Genomic DNA, 27,726 nt, shown 5'->3' on the forward strand with positions numbered 1-27,726 from the left:
GGAGAGTGTCGAGTGAAACTTTTCTGGTTTTTGCTACCGTTTGTTCCTTTGCCTTGTGACCAGAAAGATGTCAGGAAAAATCCAATACATAAATACTTAGTAAATACCGCTTTTGTGGAGCCTAAATGTTCCAGTCAGAGGTGTTTCATCAAGTTAATTAGGTTTGCCAGTTATTTTTCTTGGTGTTTGGATAAAGATTTCATTAACCGACTGTTTGCTGTCCTGGCTCCTAAACGGTGGAACGAACAAAAACGCATCTCTTCCGATTGCAACTTGGCTAAGAAGATGATGGTGGAGGGGGGAATCTGACAAGTTGCACTGACATGTAGCACTTTGTAGTTTGGCTTATTTGAAGCAAATATACACTACCGGTCAAAAATTTGGGGTCACTTAGAAATTTCCATTACAGACAGAATACCAGCTGATCTCAGTGGATGGCTGATCTTTAATGCAATATCTCCATTGCTCATTATCAGCAACCATTCATCCAATGCTCCAAAGGCCCATTCTGTTTACTAATCTGCTATCATTTTGAAATGGCCTAGAAATGTAGACGCAACCTAGCGGCAGCAAAATTATTTTGCAGCCAGGCACTCACCGTTGGCTTGCGAGCTGGAAAGACCAAACTCTGGTCAGGCCAATCACATCGTGTATAGAGTTGGTGGGCGGGCTTATGGCTGCTGCTGCTGGTAACAGCGGTCTTCTGGAAGACTTGGAGTTCAGCTTTTCTTTGAGAGAAGAACAAAGAACGGCACTGAAAACATTCTTAAAAAAGGAAGATGTGTTCGGAGTTTTGCCGACCGGATAAAGTCTAATCTATCAACTAGCTCCGCTACCTTCTTCGTTGCTCTGCCTGGTTGTAGCGCTATCCTATTACGTGCAGAGGGAATTTGAAAGACAACCGTTTATCCCGCCCCTCGGATTGACCTCTGTCAATGGTGAGTTCCCAGACCCAACATCTTGATGTGGCTCTGGCTTGTCAGGCTACATTTTTAAAAGGCTAACTGAGAAAACATTGGCGGACCCTTTTGCAATTATGTAAGCACATAATGTCATCTGAAAACTGCTGCCCTGGTTTAAAAAAAAAAACAATGCCACTGATCTCAGCTGGTATTCTGTCTGTAATGGAGCGGAATGGAAATTTCTTAGTGTACTTCTACGTGATTCTTGCGGTTTGTCGGAGTCTGTACCTTTTTATGGTTAAATGCACTTACTGAAAGTCGCTTTGGATAAAAGCGTCAGCTGAATGAATTGTGATGTAATTTGTTTCTTTCTCCCTTGCCCCTCAGGTTGGTAAAGAGGCATGAGACGCACCTGTCTGTGCTCGCGCTAAGTAACATGGAGGTTTCCACCACGCTCGCCAAATGCCTTTATGAACTGACGCGCTCGCTCCAGGCTTAACGCCAAAAGGACAAGCTCTACAACCCCCCCGGTGAGCCGTTGCGGGTGTGCAGGGGGAGCAGAGGGTGGGAACCGGACCGAAGACCCTCCTTCTGCCGCGCCTGGCACCCTCCAACCCCCTCTCATCCCTCACCACCTTCCTCGCCAACGTGTGTTCAAAACCCTGCCCTCCCCCATCCACACACACACACACACACACACACACACTCACTCAAAAGAAACTGCCACGGGGTCTTCCACCAGCTGCCCACCAGGGGAAGCTCTTTAAGACTGCTTCCCTGAGGGACTCCACAAAACCCCAAACAGAGCACATTTTGTTTAAGTTTTTTTTTTTTTTTTATTATTTGTATTTTTTTTTTTTTCCTCTTCGTCCCGTGAACTGATGTGTGCGTTGGAGTGAGTGGCGGTCGACTGAAGAGTACAGAAGGGCAGGGAGGGGGTGCGGGCTATTGTAGGTGTCCCACAGGGTCGGGTGGAGGAGGACTCAGCTGGCAACTGGCGCAGATACTATTTTTTTTTTTTTTTTTTTTTTTTTTTTTTTAAGAAACTTGGTAGCTTGGTTTTCTTACTTGAGTCAATATATTTTCACTTATTTATTATTGAAATGAATACCATTACAATTAATGAAAAAGAATCTTGTAAATATGTTGTGAATATATATAAAGAAGATCCTTTCATGCCGATGCAGCCACTGGAGAACTTGCTCTGTGGAGTAATAGAAGCATTACTTTGGTAGAATTGAATAAAGTAGTATGTTTTTCTGTTTTGTTGCTTTTTTTTTTATGATCCCTGGTCACTTGTATCTAATGTGATTCTATACTCAGCAGTGGATGAATGTACTTAAAAACCTGTAAATAATTCTGCAAAGGTACTGATGCTGTAAAGCTTAGGGAGGGGGTAAAAACAGTTTTTTGTGGAACTGTGACATTTTTTGTATTATAATACCTTGTAGAACTCATTTTGCTGGCTGAAAGAGTATGGAATAATATATCTCATGTCATTTTGTAGAAGAAAAAAAAAATATTGAAGGTATTCTCTTCCCTCCCCCTTCCCATCGCCCCTCAACACGCGCACACACACAAGTAACATATATCCACTGTAAGCGTTTTGTCATTGTACGGGCACAGTGCGCGTACCGAAATTTTTTTGTATTTGTAAATTGGTTTAAATACATGGAGTTTTTATACAGGTTTTCTCCTGTGTTCTTTGCTTTACGTGCAGGTATGATATTTTCTTCACTACTTTTTTCTATCTTAATATAGTGTGGAGTTTTATTGTACTATTTTTTCATTCTTAATACCATGCCACATTCCGGCTCACGTCCTCAGACTGTCCTCTCTACCGTGTGTTGTGTAACATTTATGATTGCCTGTCGTATTAGCATCTGACCGGGGCGACCCAACCATCCTCATTTCTGCGGTGTCAGTAGGATGTGTGACTATACATAGACCTAACAGTCTGTTAGAGATTGGCTTTATTTACTTTGGTGACTGTTTATAGTTTTTAAATAAAACACTGAACATTTTGCTTTGGTTTTACGCTTGCTTCTTTATTTCTTCCCCGACCCCCATCAAAGTGCATGCAGCAGTCAATGTAGAGCCGTGTTTACCAAGCAGGGGTACTTGTATCCCATGCTGGGGGTTATTTGGAAAGATTGTGGTGTAATTTCATAAATTTACATATTGAGTGAGCTGTAACACCTGTTGCGATTTAGAGTGCTATAAATTAACAAGTGAGCAGAGAAGTCTGAACAGTTAGCTTGGAGTACTGGGTAAACATTTGAAATGGTTAGCTAAGGTAAATGGTTAAAATAGATTGCTAAGAATAAGTAAACTGTTAGCTCAGTTAATAGATAGCTAAAAGTAATTGATAAACTTTTGAAATGACTAAAAGAAATGGATAAATGGTTGAAATAGTTAGCTAGCTAAAAGAAATTGACGGTTGAAATAGTTAGCCAAAAGAAATGGATAAACGGTTGAAATAGTTAGCTAGCTAAAAGAAGTTGACGGTTGAAATAGTTAGCTAAAAGAAATGGATAACCGTTTGACGGTTTGAAAAAAGTTAACCAGTTAACTTTTGTAGAGACATTTTAAAATCAAATCAACACATTTGGAACATGTCGGTACTGGAATTCAGCTGTCCGACTGATGTAGAGAACACCAACTGAGCATGAGTCGTTTCCTGGATTCATCATGGCAGCCTGTGTTGTGGGCTTATAATAAGAGACGTCTGAACAGATGCTATTGTGTTTGGAATATTCAGCCCTCAGTTTTCATGGTTGGTAGCTGGGACTTCAAAACAGCCCTCTTGTTTGATATAGCTGACCTAACAAGCTCCATTTGCTGGCAAGCTCATCCTTTTGTTCTGCTTGGACACCAATGGACATATTCTGTTGGCTCTTTTCCTTTCAACATAATTGAATTGTTAATGACTTTGCTGAGCGCTCCACTGCTCCCAAAACATGCTTGTGTTTAATCTCACATTACAGAGAACTTTCTGTATTTAGCAAAAGACTGTACACTGTCATATTTTGTTAGCGCTTTAAGCATAATAAGAGATCCTTTTGTTGGTTTATTTTCACTTCCATCTTTGTTGCCCACTGGTCATTGCTTTGGTGTTTCTGCATTCAATCAAAAGGCGCAGGGAGCCTTGTGTAATTGCTGCTGAGGTTTGAGTTAAATACCTGGTGCTCTCTTTTCAGTCATGGTAGCTATCACTGCTCATTTAAACAACCCTGACATGGTTTTTGTGTCTGCTGAAAATCCTTGCTTTTATATAATTGATTAAATTCAGACTTGTTGTAATTGCCTTGTTCCACATTTTGACATTTTGGCTTGCCATGTGAGAGAAGGCACAGGTGTTTCTAATAGCATTAACGATTGCTTGGTTCTGTTCAATTGTCCCAGTAATGCTGCGTTGCAGGCAACCCGTAACTCGTGTTTTCGCAATCTTGTTACCTTCTGCCCGTGAAAGTGCCCTGGAACGGCAGTCAAACCCGTAACTTATGCCGCGTTCTATTTACCTTAGAACTCGGAATCCGCAACTGGGAATGACGTCATACCCGAGTTGAATGCGTTCTATTTTAAAGTCGGATTTTCATTGGCTCTAGCCCGGTTAGCTATTGTTAGCGACCAGTTGATAACAACGCATTACGCCGTTTTTTGTGCATGCAAACAGCGTAACAACACGTCCACAGATAGAAGTTGGACATGCCGGTGTGAACGACTGATTTAGTGAGACACAAATAAGACAGAAGTGCTTATAACTTTATGTTACTGCGGCTTTCACAACTGTTGGGGGCAGCCATGTTGGATTTTGAACTCGGGGTACTGCGAGGTTGTACGAGTTGCGAGCTCGTAAATATGAGGTCAGGGGGCGTGTTTCCGACTTTGACCTCGTAAAAAACGAGTTGTCGCGGTAAATAGAACGCAGCATTACTAATCGTGAACCCGTACCAGATCGTTGTACTCCCAGTTACAGTTTTGACGTCACACACCCATAAACAACAATGTCGGCCCCCTTTTGATGCTGTACAGATGCCTGTGATTAACAGTGAGAAATTGAAATAAATAGGCAACGTAAAGTAATTCCACACATTGTAATCAAAACAATACACATACAATTGTGTACTACAGGTTATGTTTATTAAATTAAGCCCAAAATATGTTGCAGACTAGAAATCGCTAGTATCCGCTAGCGCAAGTTAACGTCAACGGTAGGTAGCCGCTAGCTAACGCTAACGCCAGCTAGAAGAGTTTGTCGTGTCTTTGCCTGGAACGCTACCAAGTCGTGAGTCGTGACTTGAAGACATAACTTACGGACAAAAAATTGTGTCTGGAACGCAGCCTACGTCATGACAGTGTGAGAGTGTGACAGTGAGCCAGCACCAACAATACCAGGATGCTGACACTGAACTGAAGCAGCTAAATGGAATTCAGCCATCATTAACTTTATTATTTTCACCTGTGCTTCTGCAGCACATTCAAGCTACATTTAAACTTAAATCACAATTTTGATGTGAAAGCATTTTAAGGAGTAGCTTCAATTGTAGTGTACCTTTTTTTTATAAGGTAAGTAAAAGAAAGTAACCTTTTACTTATAGCGTAACTTCTCCCAACCAGTTTCCGTCCCACGCAATGACTTGTATTTGTATTTTTTAAATATTCACGAGAAGTGTTATGTTATGTCTGACATGACACGTCCTGCCTTGATTCTGTTTCGCTGTACGGTACTTACCAATATTGATATTACGTGGTTGTTTTTAATAATCACACTATACAGTAGTTACATTTAACACCGTGTGTTAGCCATAAATGTAGCTATGGTGTTTCAGTACTTTGTGAACCACTGGATGGCAGTGAACACTCATGTTTCTAAATACACTCATGTCAAACTGTCAGTTCCAACAGCCACAACTTTCAAAATAAAATGATCAAAAGAAACAGAATTTTTGTTCCAAATATGTTACCATGTCAGACTTGAGGTGTCTTATCTTGATGTAGTTTCTCAGTGTGACCACTGGAATGCAGTGGACATTCACTGACATATTGCATGATTTTCAAATCCCAAATAAAGTCATTAAAACAGCTCCTAATAGGTCTTTTACACAGCAGACATTTTGACTTGTCAAAGTAGGAAAAGCCTAGGTGTTACTTATGACACTAATGATGGCTCTGTTCGTTCTAAGTGTCCTAGTGAGAGTGACAGTGAGCCAGCATGGACAAAACCAGGACCATGAAATCAAAGAAGCTAACTGGAATTCAGCCTTTTCCTACTGTGACAGTGACAACTCAAAATGTTCTCCTTTAAAAGGCCTATTTAAAAAAAATATAGATAATATAGATGTTTTTCCTCACGGTAAAACAAAAGAAGTGAACACACCATGTGATGGCTTGTGAAGGCTACTGTGTTATTCAAATGTAATGTTAGACTGATGTGGCCACTTCTTTGTGCCAACAATAGACCTTTTTCACAGCAGACATGTTGACATGTCATAGTCAGAAAAGCACAGGTGTATTAAAAACCATTAATGATAGCTGCATTCCACTTAGGAGAGGCCCTGGTATTGTGCATGCTGACTCACTGAAATAGCTTACTGGGACACTTGATGGAATTGAGCCATCGTTAAGGTTATCAGTTTCAGCTGTGCTTTTCCTACTATCACAAGTCCACATGTCTGCTGTGAAAAAGGTCCATGTGCTATTATATTGTTTTTATTTGACTGGACTGGACGGTGGCTTTGGAGACCGGGATTTTGGACTATCCCTATTGCACTCACCAATGCTCAGTACTATGTTTACTTAACCCTTGTGTGGTCCTTCGGGTCCCAGTGACCCAAAGGACCACACAAGGATTATGTACTTCCCTTTACTTTGTTGAGAATTGCTCTCTAAACCCTGTTTGTATAAAGTAAGTAAGTAAAGTTTATTTCTAGAACACATTTAAACACAGTTTAAGCTGACCAAAATGCTGTACAAACAAGAACTAAGGTGCTGTATTAACCCTTGTTTAGAGAGCAATTCTCAACAAAGTAAACGGAAGTACATAATCCTTGTGTTGTCCTTCGGGTCACTGGGACCCGAAGGACAACACAAGGGTTAAACCCCCTCTATCTGGGGTTATCTAAAAGTAGAAATAAATACACGTTGACTTTATTTGTTTTTACAAAATACAGTTACATGATTCATATATTTATTGATTTTTTAACTTATTTGGCAAATACATTTGCAAGTCAAGTCATGTCCACCTGGAAGTTGGAAGTTGAATACAGTTTTGGCATCTACCACCTGTTACTGTAACGTTATTTCTGTGCACTGTAACACCACCAGAGGAATAAATCCACTCTGATTTGTAATGCTCGGCGGTTCCGGTAGGGGGAGACAGCTGCACCAACTCTCAGCCAGACCGCGAGACATGTGGCTGAGACTTTCTGAAAGCTACGCTCCGTTTTTTAGCCCAAAACAGTTCCCGGATAGTGCGATTTGTCAGCATTTCATAGCAGCAGCTTGGACGCTAAAACCAGTTTACTAGGTGCAAACCAGCTGCAGCAGCACTTAAAGGTGAGTAACGACACTCGCCGCTAGCTCACTGGAGCTAACTGCTAGCAAGCTTAAAAGCGACGTAAGCAGGTGCTGTTGTTCGGAGCAGCTAGATAGCTTTCGGCTAGCTACATTCGCTTGCTGCTAGCTAGCTAGCTAGCTAGCTAACTTATGACCTTCATTACAATCACCGTGGCTTATAGTTGAAACTATTTAGCCATGTTTGCTGACGGGCTAACAACAGCCAGCTAGCCCTTTTGCTAGTTGTGTTTTTAGCTAGCAATAGCTGTCTGGCTAACCAACAACAATCATGTTGTCATCGTCGTCGTGTTGGCACTGGTTGATCTTGTTGGTGCTAATTTTGTGTCTCTGGGAGCCAGGCCGTGCTGGCACAAAACGGCAGCAAGTTTCTGCTCACCAACTCAACTGATATTTAGTTAAACCAATCACTCAATTTAGGGATTTAACGTAATCTGACGCGAGGCTAACTCTTGGTTGAGGCTTTCAGTCATCCGTTATCCGGTAACGTTAGCGTTAGCTGGAAGTTAAAATGACAGTTTTGGACTAACGGCCTGTGTTGACTTGGTTTATTTTAAGTGTTTATAAATGAAACCTTGTTTCCCTTACATCACCCAGGCTCTGGCATAGGCCCGTTACACAGGTTTCACTTTAGACACATTTTAAGATCGTCATAATGAAATCGGTGGAACCCAAGACTGGTTCCGGATCAGATATCATTCTCAGCTTTAGATCTCAGGCTCCCTGTCAACCAGCTTGGATAATTATTCTGGTCTGCTGGATCTAGGTTTGTTCACCGTCATTACTAAGGTACATAACAATTTAAGTTTGTTTCTGGACGTTAACGCCTAAAAAAAAAACAACACCTGAAAGTAGTACTCAGACTTGATCACAGACACCTGATCACAAAGCTAGCTCTCTGTATTGGTTTTAGGTCACGGTTGCCAAACAGTGAGTCAGACTATCAAATTGGGGGAATCACTTTCACTTCTAGAATTTTAAAGTTTTTTATTTTTTAAAGTAAAATTTCAAAATGAGGACTGCAACCAACAATGATTTATATTATATACATTGACATTGATCCAGTTTATATGTCAGGGATTTTCTGTGTAATGAATTAATAGTTTAATTCATAGTCTCAAGGAGCAACATGTTTAATTTTAGAAACTGTCACCATTAGTCCTACATAGTTTGTCCACTAAGTAGTTTATTTTTCAATTATACGTTTTGGTCACAATTCTTAAAAAAAGATTAAATTCAGACTTATCACGGTCTACCCTGGCTGTAGATAGGTGGGCCAATGCATTTTTTTTGTCTCAGTGCAAGTAATTAGGTTGTTTTTTCTTTGACAATGCATGCACAAAAAATGCGTTGGCCCACCTATCTACAGCTAGGGGAGACCGTGATAAGCCCTATTTTAACAAACGGTGGCGTATCCCCTTTTAAAGGGGCTGTACCCGGCATTAATATAGTACACAATGATTTGCTATGTAAATATATAGTGGAGAAATGGCGTCCTGAACAAAGAATAAAGTCACACTCCCTCTCCGTGTTGTCATCTAAGCTTCTCTTTGTTTCAAAAGCCGGCCCCGGCCATGTGTGCGTGTTAGTGCGTGTGAGGGCCTTGTGCGTCGGTATCAAGACGCAGAGAGCTGTGACAAAGCGTCTGTGTTTTGGAGAAGGGGATATCTACGCGTTGGAAGAGAGGGGCGTAACTTACAGTTGTCCAAACCGCACGAGATGTCAAAACGAGATCAGCAAAGCTGGACCAGGCGAGACTGGTACAAGTCTGTGAGCAGACCTCTGAACAGAAACCTCTCCACCATACTTGTAGATTAGCTCCCCCTGCTTTTAGCATATTTTCTCCAAACAAGTCTGTCTTAAGAAGGTCCTTTTTTTTTTTTTTTTTTTAGGACTGTAATGTCACAGTTTAACAACTTACCTATATAATGACTGGTATCTATGTGTATTTTTACGAGCTGTTCAACTAAGGGCCGGGACACATCAGGCCGATTATCGTCCGTGGGACAGTCTGGCGAGGTCAGTGACTCAAATCTGTTCGGTGTGTCCCGTGCCGTCGTCCGTCTGGGGGGCTGTTGCAGTTCATTTTGGCCAACCTGACATGTTCGGTCGGCGGCAGGGAAGTCGGGACTCAGCTGGAAATGACGAGCGGAATGGCGTGACTAGAGTCTCTCAAAATCTGATGAAAATCTTTTAAACTGACCTTTGTTGAGCTGAAATGAAGACAGATTCAGCAACTGCATGGCCTATTTCTCGCTTAAAATGTTTTCAGAAACACGTTTCAGTGAACTATTTTAGTACAATATGAGATCGTATTCTGAAAGGCCGCCATGACAGTCTGGCTTTCAATTTCCGGGGAGAAAACAAACCCATGTGACACGTTCGTCCAATCAGCTGCCGGTTTTCATTTCTTGGGCAACATTACAGATTAGCGCCGCCTGCTGTTATAGAGATGTATTACGTCTCGTCTCCTCTCGTCTTTTTGGTCTGTTCTGTGGCAGTTTTTTTGGACCTCGGGGACGCGACTGATCATATCGACGGGGTTTTCTGTCAACGGTCGGCCGTCGGCTATATGTGTCCCGGCCCTAAGGCTGAGTTAGCGTAGCTCCAGACTGGGACACAAGGAGGACTGAACTGTCGTTAGCTACACACGTGGTTGCCAAAACCACCGTGGCTACGCCGAGCTACCAGACGTTACTGCCTCTCCCTTAGGGCTGGGCAATATAGCGATATTATATCGATTGTGATATGAGACTATATATTGTCGATTTTGGATATCATGGTATGACATAAGTGTTGTCTTTTCCTGGTTTTAAAGGCTGCATTACAGTAAAGTGATTTACTTTTCTTACCAGACTGTCCTAGCTGTTCTGTTATTTGCCTTTCCCCCACTTACTGATGATTATTTATCTAAAATCTAAGTGTGAAGATATTTTGTTAAAGCACCGATTGTCAACGCTAGAATATTGCCGCAATATCGAAGTATTTGGTCAAGAATATCGTGATCTCTGATTTTCTCCCTAACGCCCAGCCCTACTCTCCCTGTTGGCCGTGCTGCCGGTGTTGTGATTGTTTCCCTGTTGAGATGTTTCCTTAACCTCAACCAAACCGTATGCCCTTACCTTAACAACAGGGGGCGCTATCCTTTTAATCAGGAGAGAAACGCACGTTGGCGTGCCTTCGTCTCGGTGACCAGAGTCGGACGTGGAACCCACGGGGAGAACTCCTCCCGGTGTTGCCACAATTTTTTGACAGCCAAACAATGTTACAAAAACACCATGGAAGAACACACTAAAAGACAGGAACACACAAAAAGGCACAAAGAGCGGGGGACCTAACCGTAGACCCAGCGCTGCAAGGTGGGATTAGCAGGCGAGCTAACTAGCTAGCCACCAAATGAGTCAAATTAAACGACTCAATGCTTCATACGCATTCTTGTCACAGCGTAGGAAAGCACATTTCTATCGCCAGATGAGTGACAAATATGCTTGGCTCATTTTCTTAACCAGTGTAGCATAAACGCAAGGTGGAATTAGCAAGCTAAGATAGTTGGCTAATTTATCTAAAATTATGCACTCATAGGTCCGCGTAGCATCCAATCATAAGGATGCGTCGAGGCAAAGAGTACTAGCCAATCACAGCTTTTAAAGGGGCGGGCTTTGAAGCAGTGGGCTTAACTTGAAGGGTCTTGTACGGACTCAGACGGACTCAATTGGGTACAGCGCCTTAGTTACACAAATACGTGTAAACATTACGGATCGACTGATAGTTTTTTTTTTTTTTTTTTTTTAAGGCCGATAACGACTATTAGAAGTTAATAAAACCGATATTTGAAACAGATATGCACGTACAGTGAAAATGAAAATCTTTAAGTCAATAAGATTTTTGAATGTAACATACTCCAACACAAAACTTTGTTTAAATGCTTTAAGCAATTATTTAATAAATATGAAACTTTCTACATATTACACAGTAAAAGATAGTCAGATAGTGCTGTGGGCGGGACATTAAGTCAGACTCAGGGGTGAGTGAAACCGAAGCAGAGGGACAGACACGGAGCTGTAGTGGAGCCAAAGTAGTTAATTAATGAACTTTATCAGTATACAATAACAGCTTACAGGCAGTAGGTAATTAAGGTCACAGTTATAAAAAAAATAGTAAAGTAAAGATACCTTTCTAATGACTCTGAAAAACACCAAAAGGAAGATATCAGGGTCCCTGCCAATCTGCGTGAACGTGCCTTAGGCATGGTGCAAGGAGGCATGAGGACGGCAGACGTGACCAGGGCAATAAATTGCAATGTTCGCACTGTGAGACGCCTAAGACAGCGCTACAGGGAGATGGGAATGACAGCGGTTGTCCTCGCAGTGGCAGACCACGTGTAACAACACCTGCACAGGATCGGTACATCCGAATATCACACCTGCGGGACAGGATGGTAACAGCAACTGCAAGAACTGGCAGATCTGGTGCAGTCCTTGAGGAGGAGATGCACTGCAGTACTTAATGCAGCTGGTAGCCACATCAGATACTGAGTGCAACTTTTGATTTTGAACCCCTTTGGTTCTGGGACACATTATTCTGTGTCTGCAAGTCAGATGTCTGTGGAAATTCTTCAGTTTAGGTCTTATTTGTTACATCTTTCAATGTTCATACAAATATTTACATATGTTAAGTTTGTTCAAAATATAAAAGCAGTTAAAAGTGAGAGGCCATTTATTTTTTTTGCTGACTATATATCCGTTTCCAATTTTGAAAACACGAATAGATTACCGCTGCCTGCTGACATGGAGAGTTATTTCCCCTCACGCAGGCACAGTAAGGAAGTGCTAGATGGCCGTTGACTGTAGTCCCTGCGGTGTGTTCAAATGCAACTTTTTGGACAAGACACAGGCGATGCGAGGAGACGAGAGGCCACACCTCAGTCAGCCTTTGTCGCTACTAGTTCTTTGCCGTCGGCTTGGTGTGTCAGCACCTTTTTTTTTTTTTTCCAAAGGTTGTCTTGACTCTAAACAATCTCCACTGGCATCAGACACTTCCAGGAAAAAAACACAAGCAGCAACTGTGCATAGGCACAGGAAGCATGTTATCATATTCCATTTTTTAATATCTCCTTCCTTCTATCCGCTTATCTCCTGTTGTACATCCCCATACGATGCAGTCATTTGTGTTAATATGGTCTTAAGTTGTAATTTTAACATTCATACACACAGCTCTTCAATGGAATACGAGTTTACCCATTTTAAATAATAAAAAAAATAGTAAAACAATATGTGGCGGTCGACGTAGAGATTGTGGCGGGCCGCCACAAATAAATCAACGTAAACATGGCAAACACTGTTCATAGTGAAATGAGTGGAAATTTAGCTCCACTTTCTGAACACACCTTTGACAGCTTCAAACTCCACTGTTTATTAGTAAAAACTTAGCTTAAAAGGCGGATTTGTAGAAACTAGTTGCTAGAGCTAGAGCATCCATCTATTTTCTGCTGTGTGTGTGTTGTGTGTGTGTGTGTGTGTGTTTTTGTGTGTGTGTGTGTGTGTGTGTGTGTGTGTGTGTGTGTGTGTGTGTGTGTGTGTGTGTGTGTGTGTGTGTGTGTGTGTGTGTGTGTGTGTGTGTGTGTGTGTGTGTGTGTGTGTGTGTGTGTGTGTGTGTGTGTGTGTGTGTGTTCTGTAACTCCATAGTAAGTAGAGATGAACCGATAGACCGGCCGGTGACGGAAATGCCGGTCAACGCTACAGTTAACTGACAACTTAAGTTATACGAGTTACAGTTTTCAAGTACGCACAGACACGACAGCACAGTCCCCCGCCCCTTCTTTCTTTTGCTTGCCGTCTGTCGCGCGTACCCGCTCGCGGTGTGAAGCGCGTGTCCGCGCTATTCTCGCACATGTAGGGAACCTCGTGGATTAACCTGCAACATGTCAGCTGTTTGGACGTTCTTCAGCGTGTGTGCAGAAGATGACAAGTTTGCAATATGCAACACCTGCAAGGAAAAAGCAGGGCGTGGAGGGACGACCCAAAACAAAAATCACTGTTTAGTTGGATATTGGATGTGAAAAGAAGGAAATGGTTCTAACATTGCACTTGAGATGTGTGTGAATTTCCCACACCAGGAGTAATTTATATAGTTCTATTTTATAGTGATCCATTATCTGTTAAATAAATGTTCTATGTTCTGTGCAAAATGTTCTATTAAAGAAAAGATAGAAAATAAATATTTGTGTGCTGTAAAGTGGTTAGAAAAAATGAAATCTGAATCGGCTAAAATCTGTATCGGCTGGCCTAACTCAATGAAAATCGGGAATCGGCCTAGAAAGCTGTAATCGTGCATCTCTAATAGTAAGTAGTGGAGATGATGTAAACATTGCCAACCACCAGCCCTCTTGGAAATGTAAATGCTTCAATGTCACAGGTTTCAAAATCACTCAAACAAATTGGCCACATACAGTATTTTCTTTCAGATCTTGCTGCTGTTATCAGGAGATGTTAGTTTAATTTCCCTGTTGGCTAAACTGAGTGCACAACGCAGTGTACATAATCAGCTGCACACCTCCATCTTTCATTTTCTCTCCTACTTTGTGTTGTAGTGGTGATCAGGACAGCCCAGGGGTGACATGACTGGAGCTGGAAGTGGTAAGACTTTACACAGCACAATGATTGTTTGAGGTTCAAATGTTCAGATATATATGTGCCATTAACAGTATGACCCATCAGTTAAAGTATATCCACGTAGGGCTGCACGATCAAAACTGACATTGCGATATTCTTTTCTCCCTGTGACCATTGTATTCATATAATACCATCAATCCAGGCTAAAGTCAACGATATTAATAATGCATGCATGTTGCTTCCTCTAAATTTCAGGTTGTGGTCGTCTAGCGGGGCCTGCTTTGGTTGTTTGATAAATTGGTCAACATTGATTGTGATTGGTGGTTGGCTGCGCATGCAGAGCCTGCATGTCACGCACTAGCAACGCACTCCGTGTATCAAAGAACACTCGAATCGGTGTAAAACGCGTTACATCAGACACAGACTTCTGTTGTTTAGTATTAGGTTTCCAGTTTCGCGGCTCCGAACGTTAGTTGGGACAGACCTCTTGATTCTTATGGCTATATTAAAACAATATTAGCTCAGGCCTGGCTGGTAGCAGCTTTCTGGCAACTCTGCGGTGAAAAATGGCCGGGAGATGTCGTGATAACGTTGCATTAATCGGGCGACTTATTTCGTCTTTGCAGCGAACCTAAAACACTGGCTGCTGTAGGTTCACTACCCGTGGAAAAGCGTGTGTGTCACTGTGTCGGCGGCAGCTACCGCTTGCGCTACTTTTCTACACACGGGAGAGCCTCGCTTCCCATAACAACACCCCGTCGGACTAACGTTACGTCATGCACACGCACACACCGACGTTGCCCACGTGGCCACCTGTCTTAAAGATGCAGTAGGTAAGACTTATAAAACTAACTTTCTGTCATATTTTGCTGAAACTGACCCTATGTTCCAGTAGAACTACATGAAGCAGGTCATTTATAAAAAATATATCTGGCTCCTCTGGCACCACCTACAGCCTGTAGTTCAATTTGCAAAAATACACCGCTCCCTGTTCAGATGCACCAATCAGGGCCAAGGGGGGTGTCTAACTGCGTGTCAATTACTGCTCATGCACACGCATTCATTCTCCCTTGTGGGGTGGGGGGCTTAGGAGACCGTTTTGGCCTTTAGTGGAAAAGGGGGAGGGACTGAGTTGTCGATGTTAAATGTTTTTGTCCAAGTCCTGGATCTGCACCATCCTACCTACAGCGCCTTTTTAAAGGGGAAGGGTCGGCCGGTAACAATCAGGTAAAAGGAGAACGTTGAAAGTTTGCTTTTCTATCAAGCGGCAAAAAAAGTTGTAGTCCTGCGACGTGACTACCGCCCATGCGCACATTGCGACGTAGACGATGGAACAAAATATCGTGCAGCCCTTTTATCCACGCATCCCCACATTGAGAAACCTTTTATCTTAGTGCATCTTTTTCCTCTTCACACTGAGTAGAGAACGTCAGATCTGAGTCATAAGTGTGTGAAGTATTTCTGCGTGTGTTCAGGCGGCCAGGGCCCGCCTGATGGGACGGACGCCGAGGAGGCGGAGAGGTGCCCTATCTGCCTGGGCGTCCTGGCTGGAGGCGAGCTCGCCATGCCCGACAGCTGCTGCCACGTCTTCTGCCTCAGATGTCTCCTCACATGGGCAGAGGTGACGCTCATTGCCACTACATTACATTTGGAATTTCATGACATTTGTGATAAATATAGTTTGTGAAATGGTGATATCAGCAGCAGTGCACTGGTGTTGGGCCAATTTGGACTTCAGAGCACAATCCAAATGGGTGTGAAAAAATTGACTGTACAGTTTTTATTTTATTTTTATTTTTTTAAATACTGAATGTCTACAGACTGATGCAAAAAATTCAAATGGTATGTTCATTCTTACATCTAAATTAGAAAGTATTTAAGGATTCAACCAATTCCCTTTTTTTTTTTTTTTTAAGGTTATTACTGATATTGGCCTTCCGCTGAAAAAGATAATTAAATCTTAACATTTTCATGCCAAAAACAGAATTTAGTGTTTTCCCCAGAATATAATTCATGTTGGAGTGGAAAAGCCTGTAAAGCATTTTGATCAGCGTTAATTGTTTTCTCTTTTAAGCCGTTTAATTCACTTTAAAGTTGCAGATGGCCCCCTCCTGCCCGGTGGACAGAAGACCTTTCACTAATGTTTACAGATGGGACGGGAATCTCAGCTGTGTGCAGGTCAGTCTGCGGCCTACCTGTGTTTCTCTCCATCGTTGCTGAGGATAATAGCATGGCTGCGTCTGCTGTTCAGAAGATGCCGTTTGCGGAACTTTTACATATATCTGAACGTACATTCTAGCGCTCGATAGACGCAAAACACAGAATGCAGATAAAGCCTATCGCCGCCAGGAAAAGCTGTCATATTTCGCAGTATGCCGGAGTTGTGGTGTCTGTGGCCGCTTTTCCCGCGCCGGCACACCGAAAGTGATGCATATACGTCCACCAGCCAGAGAGCTAAGGGGGCGGGGACCATAGCGACGGAGCAGCAGCTAGAAGTATGGTCGTAGCCGTGGTGGAAAATGCTAAGGACTGCCAAGAGAAGTTTCTGGAGCGGATGATCGAGATAAAAAAAAAAAGAAGAGGAAACTCTGCGTTAAGAGGAAGGAGTCATGTTAAAAAAAGAAAGCGGTCGACGGCAAGGGCAAACACGGATCACCATTGGTGTAGCTTTTTCCTCGTTGGAGATGGCTGAAAGAAGGGAAGGGACTAATGGCAGACACGGAAGGGAGACTTGTGCTTCTGCTGCTGGCATTGATAATTACTTCATCTGCTGTCTCCCACGCGTTGTTATGGATCCCACGTAACTTCTAGGCAAGTCCCGCCCTACGAAGTAGCTCGATTGGTTGGGGTTAGGCATTGACCTGGAGTGGTTAAGGTTAGGATAGCCGATTGGTCAGGGTATAGGACCTGAACAAATGGGGTTACGTTGCCTTGCCTAAGCATGGACGCCTAGCCAATAGTAGTGTGTGAATGCTATTGAAGGGCGAGCCTTGCCTCGAAGATGCGTGGGTTCCATAATAACGCGTCTCCCACCACTCGGCCCTTTCTTTCACTCTGCCCTTATTTGCACTGGAAGACTTGAGGAGAGAGAGAGAGAGAGCGCGCGCTACTGGGCGGGGGGAGGGGGGGGAAACTGCAAACTGCTGCAAACTCGCATATACCTGCAGGCATAATGTCATCAACGTGTGTTGACAGTGTTTGCGTAATTACTGTCACTGCCAGAGAGAGGAGACAAAGGTTCCGCACTGCAGGGTTATTCTGAAAATCACTATCTGTTTAGGGGAAACATTTTTCTCATTTTGGCACCCTCGCCAAGGCATATACCTTTCTGCATGCTGTTTGTCTTCTGTATATCTTTGCGCGAAGCCAATCTAAACATTAGATTTTTAACAATATTTGCCGGCGGATTAGTTGGCACTTTGACCAGTTTAAAGACGTACCTGCAAATGTCCGTTTAGGGGCAAATGATGCGATTTTTGGTGGAATGCGATGCAAATGTTGGCACTAAAATGAAAGGTGCTGCTGTCATTGTTTACAGGTTCCTGTGAGGAAACGAGTGACTCAACCTGAAGCCGAGAGTTGCTGCTGTAGAACCCCCGAACAAAAAGTGTGTCTAAAGTGAGTGTCAGCCAGTTTTTTCTCTCCGTATAAGGATTAGCAGTCTTGAAGGTCTTTACAGAGATTACGGAAAATAAGAAATTAGATTTACTTAATCATTAATAAGGGAGAAGTGATGTTGTAGTATGAAATTCTGTGCTACCATGTTGAATATCTTGACTATGAAATCAACCTGAGAACAAATTAGGGGGTGTGTGTTTTTCTTTTTTTTCTTTTTTTTTCTTTCAGAAGTAAGCCTGCAAGAAGACTGAGACGGCAAAAGGTGGAGCGGATGGCAGACGCAAAAACAAAAGGACTTGTGAGGAAATGTAGGTTGACACCCTTCTTCCTCCAGAAATATGCATGACCAACTCCCTTGTGTCTAACTGGTCTTAACAGTCTGTAAATGTCTTTTCCAGGTAACGATGACGACCCCTCCTCACTGAGCCGAAAAAAGGTGTTTTTCATGAGTTCCTTTTCCATCGCCCTGTGTTCTCGTTTCAGTGTTTGGTGTAACGTGAACGCTTTAATCTCATCACTGGTTTTGATGCATTTTCTCCAGGTGAGAGGAACTGAGTGCTGTACGTGGTCACCGTCTCCCTGTGTCTCATTAACGACTTTGACTCAGGACATGTAAGTCCCTGTGTTATGAGTTATTATGTTACGATGAATGATAGCAAACGCTGCTAGTGTTGTCCGCTGGTTAACGCAGCAAAAAAGAAGAAGAAAATCTGAAATCGGGTGCCTTGATGGGGCGATTCCCTGACTTACTAGTTGCTAGGCTTTCTGGTTTTCAGTAGTTTACCTTCCCAAAGTACTTTCTATACGACTCTGAAATTCTTTTCTTTGGTCCTGCAGTGCAGAGCCTGTGTGGGTGACAGAGGACATACCATATGACACCGGGTTCAAACAGTGCAAACCCCAGATGCAAGACTGTCCGTGGCTTTCTCCCGCTGCGCCCATCCCTGCTACCGGCACCTCAAGGTAGGGAAATCCCAACTCGCCACTAGCATTGATAAAGGGGCACAGAGTAGGGATGCACAATATATCGTCAATCATATCGGTATGGGTTGATTGTTTATTTTTTTTTATTTTAATACACTACCGGTCAAAAACACCCCAATTTTTCCAGGTTTTTATTGAAATTCATGCAGTTCAATGTCTTATTGTACTCTGAAATGAAAGAATAGAACAAATGAACTATTTAAGTTAAAAAAAGAAATCAATTTATAAACCAAAATGTATTCTACATTTTTGACTCATTTACGTCTCGCGGACCCTCGTGGACAGTACAATTGCTGAAAAAATCCTAAAGGAAACCCTTAAAGTGATGAATGTCTAGAAATGCAGATTTAAAAACAAAAGCAAGCATTCGTGGTATCACCAATTGAGTCACTGAGAGAAGTTGTATGACAATGTCCGTACTGTGTTTTAACAGATGGTATCTTGTTTTTGTGTTTGGATTTTTGGATTTACAGGCAGAATTTCCATCCCTCTGGTTGGAACCACAGCCCATCTCCATCTCTCTTTACCTCCACTTCACTGTTTGGCCCCGGTCATTTCGGTGAGTCTTTTTCTTTGCAGATTTTGTTGTTGTTGTTAATCCGATGTAAACAATCTCCTTATTTGGATATGAATATTATTTAGACTCAGTTTAGACTTTGTTTTCTGAATACATGTTGAGCTTTAATATTTGATATGGCAGTAGAAAAACAATTTTTAAAGGTCCCATGACATGAAAATTTCACTTTATGAGTTTTTTTTTTAACATGAATGAGTTCTCCCAGCCTGCCTATGGTCCCCCAGTAGCTAGAAATGGGGATAGGTGTAAACCGAGCCCTGGGTATCCTGCTCTGCCTTTGAGAAAATGAAAGCTCAGATGGGCCGATCTGGAATCTTCTCCTTATGAGGTCATAAGGAGCAAGGTTACCTCCCCTTTCTCTGCTTTGCCCGCCCAGAGAATTTGGCCCACCCATGAGAGAGAGAGAGAGACATCATTGCTTTCAAACAAGCAAAGTGGCAGTTGGTCAAGGCCACACCCCCACCCTCCACCTTGCCCCCCCCCTTATCTCCTCCTCAATAGCTACAGACACAGAAATGGCTCTAGTGGCTGTAATTCTGCACCAAGGCTGAATTTCGGGAAAGAGACTTCAGATACAGTATTAGGGGACCACTAAGGTCTATATAAAAGAGACTTCAGATACAGTATTAGGGGACCACTAAGGTCTATATAAAAGAGACTTCAGATACAGTATTAGGGGACCACTAAGGTCTATATAAAAGAGACTTCAGATACAGTATTAGGGGGCCACTAAGGTCTATATAAAAGAGACTTCAGATACAGTATTAGGGGACCACTAAGGCCTATATAAAAGAGACTTCAGATACAGTATTAGGAGACCACTAAGGTCTATATAAAAGAGACTTCAGATACAGTATTAGGGGACCACTAAGGTCTATATAAAAGAGACTTCAGATACAGTATTAGGGGACCACTAAGGCCTATATAAAAGAGACTTCAGATACAGTATTAGGGGACCACTAAGGCCTATATAAAAGAGACTTCAGATACAGTATTAGGGGACCACTAAGGTCTATATAAAAGAGACTTCAGATACAGTATTAGGAGACCACTAAGGTCTATATAAAAGCATCCAGAAAGCAGCATGTCATAGGACCTTTAACAAAAAATGAAGCGCTCTAGATGACTTGATAGATTCCTAAATAATGTATAGTTTAAAAGGTTTTGGCAGCTGATTGTATCTGTGAAATACTATTGGGCCTCGCTTATATTGTTTTCTCTCCCAGTGTTTCAGGGCGTTGTCTGCGCCATCACGTGTCCCAAAGGTGGAGAGAAGAGAGGCGGCCGAGCTTCCACCTCCAAAGCTCCCCCCAAAGAGGCCAAGTCTCTACCGTCCAGGCGATCTGGACGCAACAATAAAAGCCAGGAAGAGGTTCCCGCCTCCGACCCGTCGTCCCCGCCGCAGTCCAGCTCATCGGACGGCGACTCGTCCGCCAAGCCGGGCAGGGCATCGCAGGCGCCGGCCAAGAGGAAGGGCAAACAGGTAACAAACCGAAAGGCCAGCGGAAAACGGAAAGCCACAACGAGGAGAAAAAAGTCCCCCGAAGTCGTAAGCAGCCCGGCAGCAAGCGAGGAGGAGGAGGGGGAAGAAGAGGAAGAGGGTGATGGATGCGACAGCGTGACGACGAAGGTGGAGGAAGGGGACAAATCTGATCAGGAAGACGATTTGAAACCCTCAGAGCAGCAACCGTCTGATGCTGAAGTGAGCCTCAATGAAGACCAGGACGGGTTCAACTCTGCCGATGAGCCAGGAGGCGCCGAACCCTCGGGTAACGACGTGGGACAGGACAGCGACGAGACTCAGGAACAACTCAACCGACGCCAACCGAAACCAGGTAAGGGGGACGATGACATGTCTTGCCCCTCGGACTCGGCTCCTTACAGCCCCGGCTCATGCTCTGAGGGAGACCAGAGCAAGAGGGGGGAGGAGGAGGAGGAGGAGGAGGAGCCGGCAAGCCCCGTCTCCTCCTGCGGAGGAAAGGACTCTGAGGACAGGGCTTCGCCGTCGCCCTCGGACTCTGAGAACGCGCTGCAGGACCACGCGAGGTCTCCGCAACGTGACGAGCAGCCCGAGCGGGATGAGGACACGGCGCGCCGTGCGGGGTCCGAAGAAGCCAACAATGAAGCATCTCCAAAGGAAGCGATGGCTGAGTCGTGCGAGGATTCCCCACCACCAGCTTCCCCCTCCGCCGGAGAGTCGGAGGACGACTCGGCCGTCCCAGACTCGAAAGCCTCCGAGGACGCTGATGTAAAACCTGCTGGATCAGAAGAGCCTCCCGTAGTGGACCGCTCTGGGGAAGGAACCAAGGAGGACAGTCCATCCAAGGATGACACCAAAGTCGTCCCCATGGACTGCAGTTCACCCACGAGCGAGCACGGCAGCAGTCCCATTTTGGAACTCCTGAAGGAGAACGCCGTTCCCGCCGCTGCAGAACCTCCTGCGGCTGCAGGCCGAGTCGCCAAAGACGAAAGCTACAAGGAGCAACCGGAAAGAGAGAGGAGCCAAGAGAGGAAGAATGGCAGGCAGCGGCGCTCTCGCTTCCACTCCCCAACCTCCAAGTGGTCACCCAAGAGGGAGTCCAAGCGAGAAACTTCCAGGCGCTCCCGCTCTCGATCCAGAGAACCATCCAGGCGCTCCCGGTCCAGAGAACCATCCAGGCGCTCCCGCTCTCGGTCCAGAGAACCATCCAGGCGCTCCCGCTCACGGTCCAGAGAACCGTCGAGGCGCTCGCGGTCCAGAGAACGGGACGGCAGCCCGCCCTCGAGCCGCTCGTCCCGTGCCCGCAGCAGAGAAAGAGACAGGGAACGGGACGGCGAGAGGGACCATTCTAAGAGGGAACGTAGTCGCGAGAGGAGGAGAAGGCGATCCAAGAGTCGCTCAAAGTCCAGGTCTCGGTCCAGATCACGGTCCAGGACGAGAGCCTACAGACGAGGGCCCAGCCCCGATCGGCCCGCCTCCAGAGAGCAGTCTCCCCAGAGGAAGGAGCGACGGGGCGGCTGGAGGGCCGGGCAGGGCAGTGGGTCTGCTGGCGAGGGACCGAGGCATCACGGAGGCGCTGGGCGCTTTGAAAACGGCGGGCCCACAGAAAGTTCCCCTGAACGCCAAGCCTGGTCAGAAAATCCCGACTGGGTTACCGAAAAGACTCGCGAGGTCGGCGCCGGCTCGCGCTGGGAAGACCGCAACAGTGGCGGGAACAGAGGAGAGTCACGGGGCCGCGGGGGCCGCGGAGGGTTTGAACGCGGCCGGGGCGCAGGGCGGGGTGGCGGTGGCGGCAACCGTAGCTTTTTCAACCAGCAGGAGGAAACGGCCGACAGCCGCTGGCAGCCCCGAAACAACTTCTCAGGTACAGGCAACGTTTCAGGGAATGACGCGTACAGCCGCTTCAACGAGAACCGGGGCGGTGGCCGGAGGAAAGAGTCGGACCCGGGAGACTACGACCGGTCAGGCTGGTCCTCGGCATCCAGCTGGGCCGTCAGGAGGACGCTTCCCGCGGACGTTCAGGATTATTACTCCAAGAGGGAGCGAGGAGGACCAGGAGGCTGGAGCCGACAAGAGGAGGAGCAGCCCGGGGCGGCAGCAGCATCAGGTCAAAAACCTTCTCAGTTTTGCCCCACAACTGTGAAAACCAGGCTTCTCTGTACAGTTTATTTTTATTTATTTATTTATTTTTTTACCATCACTTCAAAAACGCAGATGATTAACAGAAAGTCTAATCAGCCAAATTTCTCTTGAAAATATGAGCAGTAGTCACGGTGTTTGGGATAAATGTTCTCTTTGAGGCTAGCAGAGGGAGGTAGTGCACCACTGTTCATTACATTACACACAATCTCTATTTTTGAGAAAAGGCTAATAGTTTGATTCTACCATGTATTGTGTGAGCCACCTCCTGTGAAGTATTGTGTGTACATTTTCACAATTTATGAATTGATAGAATATCTCCTTTTTTTTATACATAAATATACAGTACTTTAAATTGACTACAAAATGTGGTTGTTTTTAGCTTCCTAACTATGCATGTTCTTGTTCTCCCAGATCCCGCTAAAAGCGAGCCTCCTCCCCAGGCGGTCCCAGGCAACGCTCCGGTGCCTGTGATGAACGTGATTCCTGCTCAGCTGAATGTCCTTCACCATCACTACCCCATGCAGGGCCCGCGGGGGGCCCTGCCGGTCAGCCTGCAGCCTGCAGCGCCGTACGCCATGCCCCCTCAGGTCCCTGTGCACCTCCACCCCGCCGTACCACTGCTCCAGGTCCCGGCTGTTGGTGCTCAGGGCCTCCCGCCCCCTCCCCCACCACCTCCACCCATGCATCAAGGAAGCCTGACCGCAGCAGCTCAGCCTGATGGCTACACCACACAGGTGCGCTTAATTAGGACCTAGACGGGACTAGTGCTGAGCATGTGATGGGAGTCTGTATATCATTGGCGTTACAAATAGCTGAAAGGTCCCATGGCATGAAAATTTCACTTTATGAGGTTTTTTAACATTAATATGAGTTCCCCCAGCCTGCCTATGGTCCCCCAGTGGCTAGAAATGGTGATAGGTGTAAACCGAGCCCTGGGTATCCTGCTCTGCCTTTTGAGAAAATGAAAGCTCAGATGGGACGCTCTGGAAAAAAGGTTACATCCCCCTTTTCTGCTTTGCCCGCCCAGAGAATTTGGCCCACCCATGAGAGACAGACATCATGGCTTTCAAACAAGCAAAGTGGTAGTTGGTCAAGGCCACGCCCACACCCTCCACCTTGCCCCCCCCCCCATCCAAAGAGCACCATGTCATGGGACCTTTAAGTTTTGACAATAAGAAAATTAAATACACGAGTACGGTTTTTCTGCAGCCTTCCTGTAGTCTTTATTCAGATTATCTGCTTTGCCCCTAGATGGCAAGTACAATGATGGCTTATGGGAAACCTGGCCTTCTTCCCACCCCGACCAAAGCTGGTGTTGCCGTGGCGACCCATGGCCAGTCGGCACCCAGCCAGGTGCTACCATCCTCTACAACTCAGCCCGGCCAGCATTATAAGGCTCAAGCTGATAGCTCCAAAAAAGAAAAGGTAACCTGCCGCCACCGGTCTGCCTGTTGCTCCCATCACAGACCACCTTTTTTTAGGATGTTTCTCTCTCTATTTCTGTCAATTTCTTTCCAGCAATCTAAAACCCTCTTTTTTGCTTAAGAAACAACAGATCCAAGAGAAAGCTGTAAACGAAGTGAAGAATGCCATCAAACCCTATTACCAAAAGAAGGAAATCACAAAGGACGAGTACAAGGAGATTGTCCGCAAAGCGGTAGAAAAGGTAAATGCTTTTTTTTTCTGACACCAGATCAGTTTGCTAAGCCCCGCCCCCAGTAGTTACTGTTGCTATCCCCGTCAAGCTTTCCTCACGATTTGACGATCCATGCAGAAGATATGGAAATAAAGAAGCAACATTGTTCTTGTATTGCAGACAATGTAGAATGTTGGTGCAAGTGTTTTTTATTAGTGTGATAAGGTAACTGTAAGTTTCATTCTTACATACACCTGGCTTGCATGCTTGGTTGGTTTTTCACTTCTACAAGAGACCAGGCTAACCGATGTGTGTTGCAAATGTAACACTACCTCCGGTAATAAGTTTGGCTGGTGACGCTGGAGTGTAAAGGACGGAGCTGCTAACATTACCCCAAACTCTGATAGCATCCAGGTGGCGAAGTTAGCGTGACCTGCTCCACTCTGCCTCTGATTATTATTTTTTTGTGTGGCATTTTTGGCATTTATTCAATAGGATGGCTGAAAACAGGAAAGGGGAGAAAGAGGGGGGATGACATGCAGCAAAAGGGCCACGGGTCGGACTCGAACCTGGGCCGCTAGGAAAAGCAATATCTAGCCTGTAACCCCACAAAATAATGTAGGTAACGATGTGCCCCATAGCCTTAAACGTACGACTCCATTACCACTGTTGGTAGTAAGCTAGTCTCACTTTGCCAGACCCTCCTCCAAAGCGCGCTGAAGGAGGGTCTGGCTACTCCACACAGCTTTCGAGGATGGGAGGAAAATGTGTTCTGGTTTCATGGCTTTTCTTTAAACCAATCACAATCGCCATGGGCGCTGCTGAACTCCGCACAGAGCCGCTGCAAAAGTAGTCGTGCGAGAGAAAACTCTGATTGGACAGATGGTCTAGCTAGCTGTCTCAATTTACCCTGCAGAGATCTGAGGAGCAGTCAAAAATAGACCACCGAATTTAAAATTCCAACACAAAGAAAGCGGAAGGAAACGGAAAATACGTGCATCCGGCGGAATTTCCTGCAGCATCGGAGCAATCCCGGAAAGGGGAACGTGAAGGATGTAGACTAGTAGCACGCCAGGCAAGCTAACAATTCAGCTTATGTTAGAGCAGATTGTTAGATCACTGTAGTTCTTACACTTCTGCTCTTGTGTTATTACGCTAAACAAAAAGCACCTCCCTCAGAGGGTCACTCTTACTACAGCCCCCACGCTCACTGCTTCAACGCGCCCAGTCGGCAGCTAATATTTCAAATGACAGTTTGTTTGACCTAGGCTGTGTTATATTTTATTATTTTTTTTTCCTCAGGTGTGTCACAGCAAGAGTGGTGAGGTGAACTCCAGTAAGGTGGCCAACCTGGTGAAGGCCTACGTGGACAAATACAAGCACGCCCGCAAGAAGTGAACCCCCGCCCTGCTGATGGCGCGGCAGCGCCCTCACAGACCCATTCAGCTGCTTAAGTGCAATTTCCTCTGGCTGGAATTTGGCCTCCAAACTGAAAGACAACGGAGAGCCAACATTATTATTATTTTTTTTTTTTATATCTCTACCTTTTATTGAATGAAGATTTTTTTTCTATAGAATTTCATATTTTGTTAGAAAAAGAATTGCCCAATCAGAAATTGTAATGCAAGAGCCCTTTATTTTGCATAGATCATGTGACCTGGGAACTACTGTAAGGAGCACGGGGATGCAACGCTCAGCGAACGATGTCAGTTTATGTGGTGGAGAGCCTCTCCCAGGGTGCTGGTACGATGAATTTCTCCTAAATGGCATCCTGATCGCATAGCTTATTAATTAAATATTGTCAATGTTCTTTTCTTTTTTTATTATTATATAATATTTCAGATGAAAGCCTAGTTTCAAAAACAGTGCATTGCCTTTATTAATCTCTGTGGCCCAGTTAAGGGCTGGAATCTGATGAGTGTGATTGTAATCTGGGCCCTGATTGGTTGAGGAGACTCTTAAGTGGGATGGCCAATCAGCAGTGAGTTTGTAATGTAAGGCACAGGTCTCAGAGAGGCAGATCAAATGAAATAAACCCCACCCCCTGCCTGAATGTGTATTCAATGTCAATGGGTGAACAGGAACTGTGCAAAGTATCCAGAGAGTAGTGAAATAAATTAGCTGCTTCCTGATCTGCTGTGTGTTTGTCAGGCTTCAGATGAAAGAAGGAAACCTCTCCATTATAAGATTTTAAAGATGGAAGGGTTTCCTTCCTCGGAGTTTACATTTGAATTTCGTCTCCATCTCGTTTCTGTATTGTTTCTGCTCTGTACTTCCCAAAAAAATCTCCTTTGAAACAATAGGCGGTATTGTGATGTTTTCTTACTTTGTTTAAACACAATGGGTCCCTCCTTACTTAATTTTTCCTAAGGAAAAGACTACCAGCCAACAAGTTAAAAGCTGCCATGAATTTGGTGTACAGTAGGTTGGAACACTGTTCGAGTATATAATATTAGTTACATACCGACATGTAAAAAAAAAAAAAAGCAAATATGCTTATTTACACAGCCAGCAGTTAACGATGTTTTTATTTCCAACATTCACTCTATCTACTCTGGAGAGAAATCTCTGTCCTTCTAAGCTGCTTAGTGCTCCACTACGTTGAACAGCTAGTCTCTCGGTTCTGTACGTAGTGTACGGTGGGGTTATTAGAACTTTTTTCTGAAAAACATTTCTCTCAGCTGTGGCTGAAAACGATGCTATGAGAGTGAACCAAACTATTAAAGTTGTAGGTCAGACAGCTAAACGGTAAGCTGAAACTTTACGTTTACATTTCATTTAACTGGTGCTTTATATCCAGAGCGACTTCCAATAAGTCAACCATGATTGACTCCGAACAGCATTGCTAATTATTGTTTTTTTTGGTAGTCATCATCTTAAAGTACAGTTGGATGAAATGTAATGCTATAAAACTCGATCAACAAATCTTAAAAGGTGCTGTAGGTAGGATTGTGAAGATCCAGGACTTGGCCAAAAATATTTAACATTGATAACTTCTCAGTCCCTCCCCACTTTCCGCTAAAGCCCAAAACGGTCTCCTAAGCCCCTCCCCCCACAAGGGAGAATGAATGCGTGTGCATCAGGAGTGATTGACACGCAGTTAGACACCCCTTGTCCCTGAAACGTGTTGGTCTGGTGCCCTGACTGGACACTGCTCACAGCTGCAATCAATTAATCTGGCTAATGAGACCAAAGGTTGA

General features: G+C 44.6%; 2 protein-coding genes across 5 annotated transcripts in view; both read left to right on the forward strand.

Annotated features, from left to right (window-relative positions):
* The window catches only part of arid2 (AT rich interactive domain 2 (ARID, RFX-like)), a 51,861-nt gene extending 49,450 nt beyond the window's left edge, over window positions 1–2,411 (forward strand). Inside the window, exon 21 of the mRNA XM_039791778.1 lies at window positions 1,290–2,411. Coding sequence (XP_039647712.1) covers window positions 1,290–1,401 — 112 coding nt within the window. The 3' untranslated portion in view covers window positions 1,402–2,411. The remainder of the gene's footprint in view (window positions 1–1,289) is intronic.
* Window positions 2,412–7,259: 4,848 nt separating this feature from the next.
* Window positions 7,260–26,205, forward strand: scaf11 (SR-related CTD-associated factor 11). Of its 4 annotated transcripts, none has more exons than XM_039791828.1 (15): window positions 7,261–7,460; window positions 14,068–14,113; window positions 15,565–15,710; window positions 16,184–16,267; window positions 17,628–17,707; window positions 17,936–18,015; window positions 18,106–18,143; window positions 18,249–18,319; window positions 18,545–18,670; window positions 19,165–19,250; window positions 20,495–22,855; window positions 23,302–23,624; window positions 24,142–24,315; window positions 24,437–24,556; window positions 25,829–26,205. In XM_039791828.1, the coding sequence occupies exons 2-15, from the start codon at window positions 14,095–14,097 to the stop codon at window positions 25,922–25,924; spliced, it is 3,804 nt and encodes a 1,267-aa protein (XP_039647762.1). In that variant the 5' UTR covers window positions 7,261–7,460; window positions 14,068–14,094; the 3' UTR covers window positions 25,925–26,205. The 4 variants fall into 4 exon arrangements, with proteins under 4 accessions (XP_039647766.1, XP_039647762.1, XP_039647765.1 ...); XM_039791831.1 differs by having other exon boundaries at window positions 24,446–24,556; XM_039791830.1 differs by having other exon boundaries at window positions 17,939–18,015.
* The last annotated feature ends 1,521 nt before the right edge of the window (window positions 26,206–27,726 follow it).

The sequence above is a fragment of the Perca fluviatilis genome, chromosome 23 (assembly GCF_010015445.1).
Source record: "Perca fluviatilis chromosome 23, GENO_Pfluv_1.0, whole genome shotgun sequence".
Taxonomy (NCBI): Eukaryota; Metazoa; Chordata; class Actinopteri; order Perciformes; family Percidae; genus Perca; species Perca fluviatilis.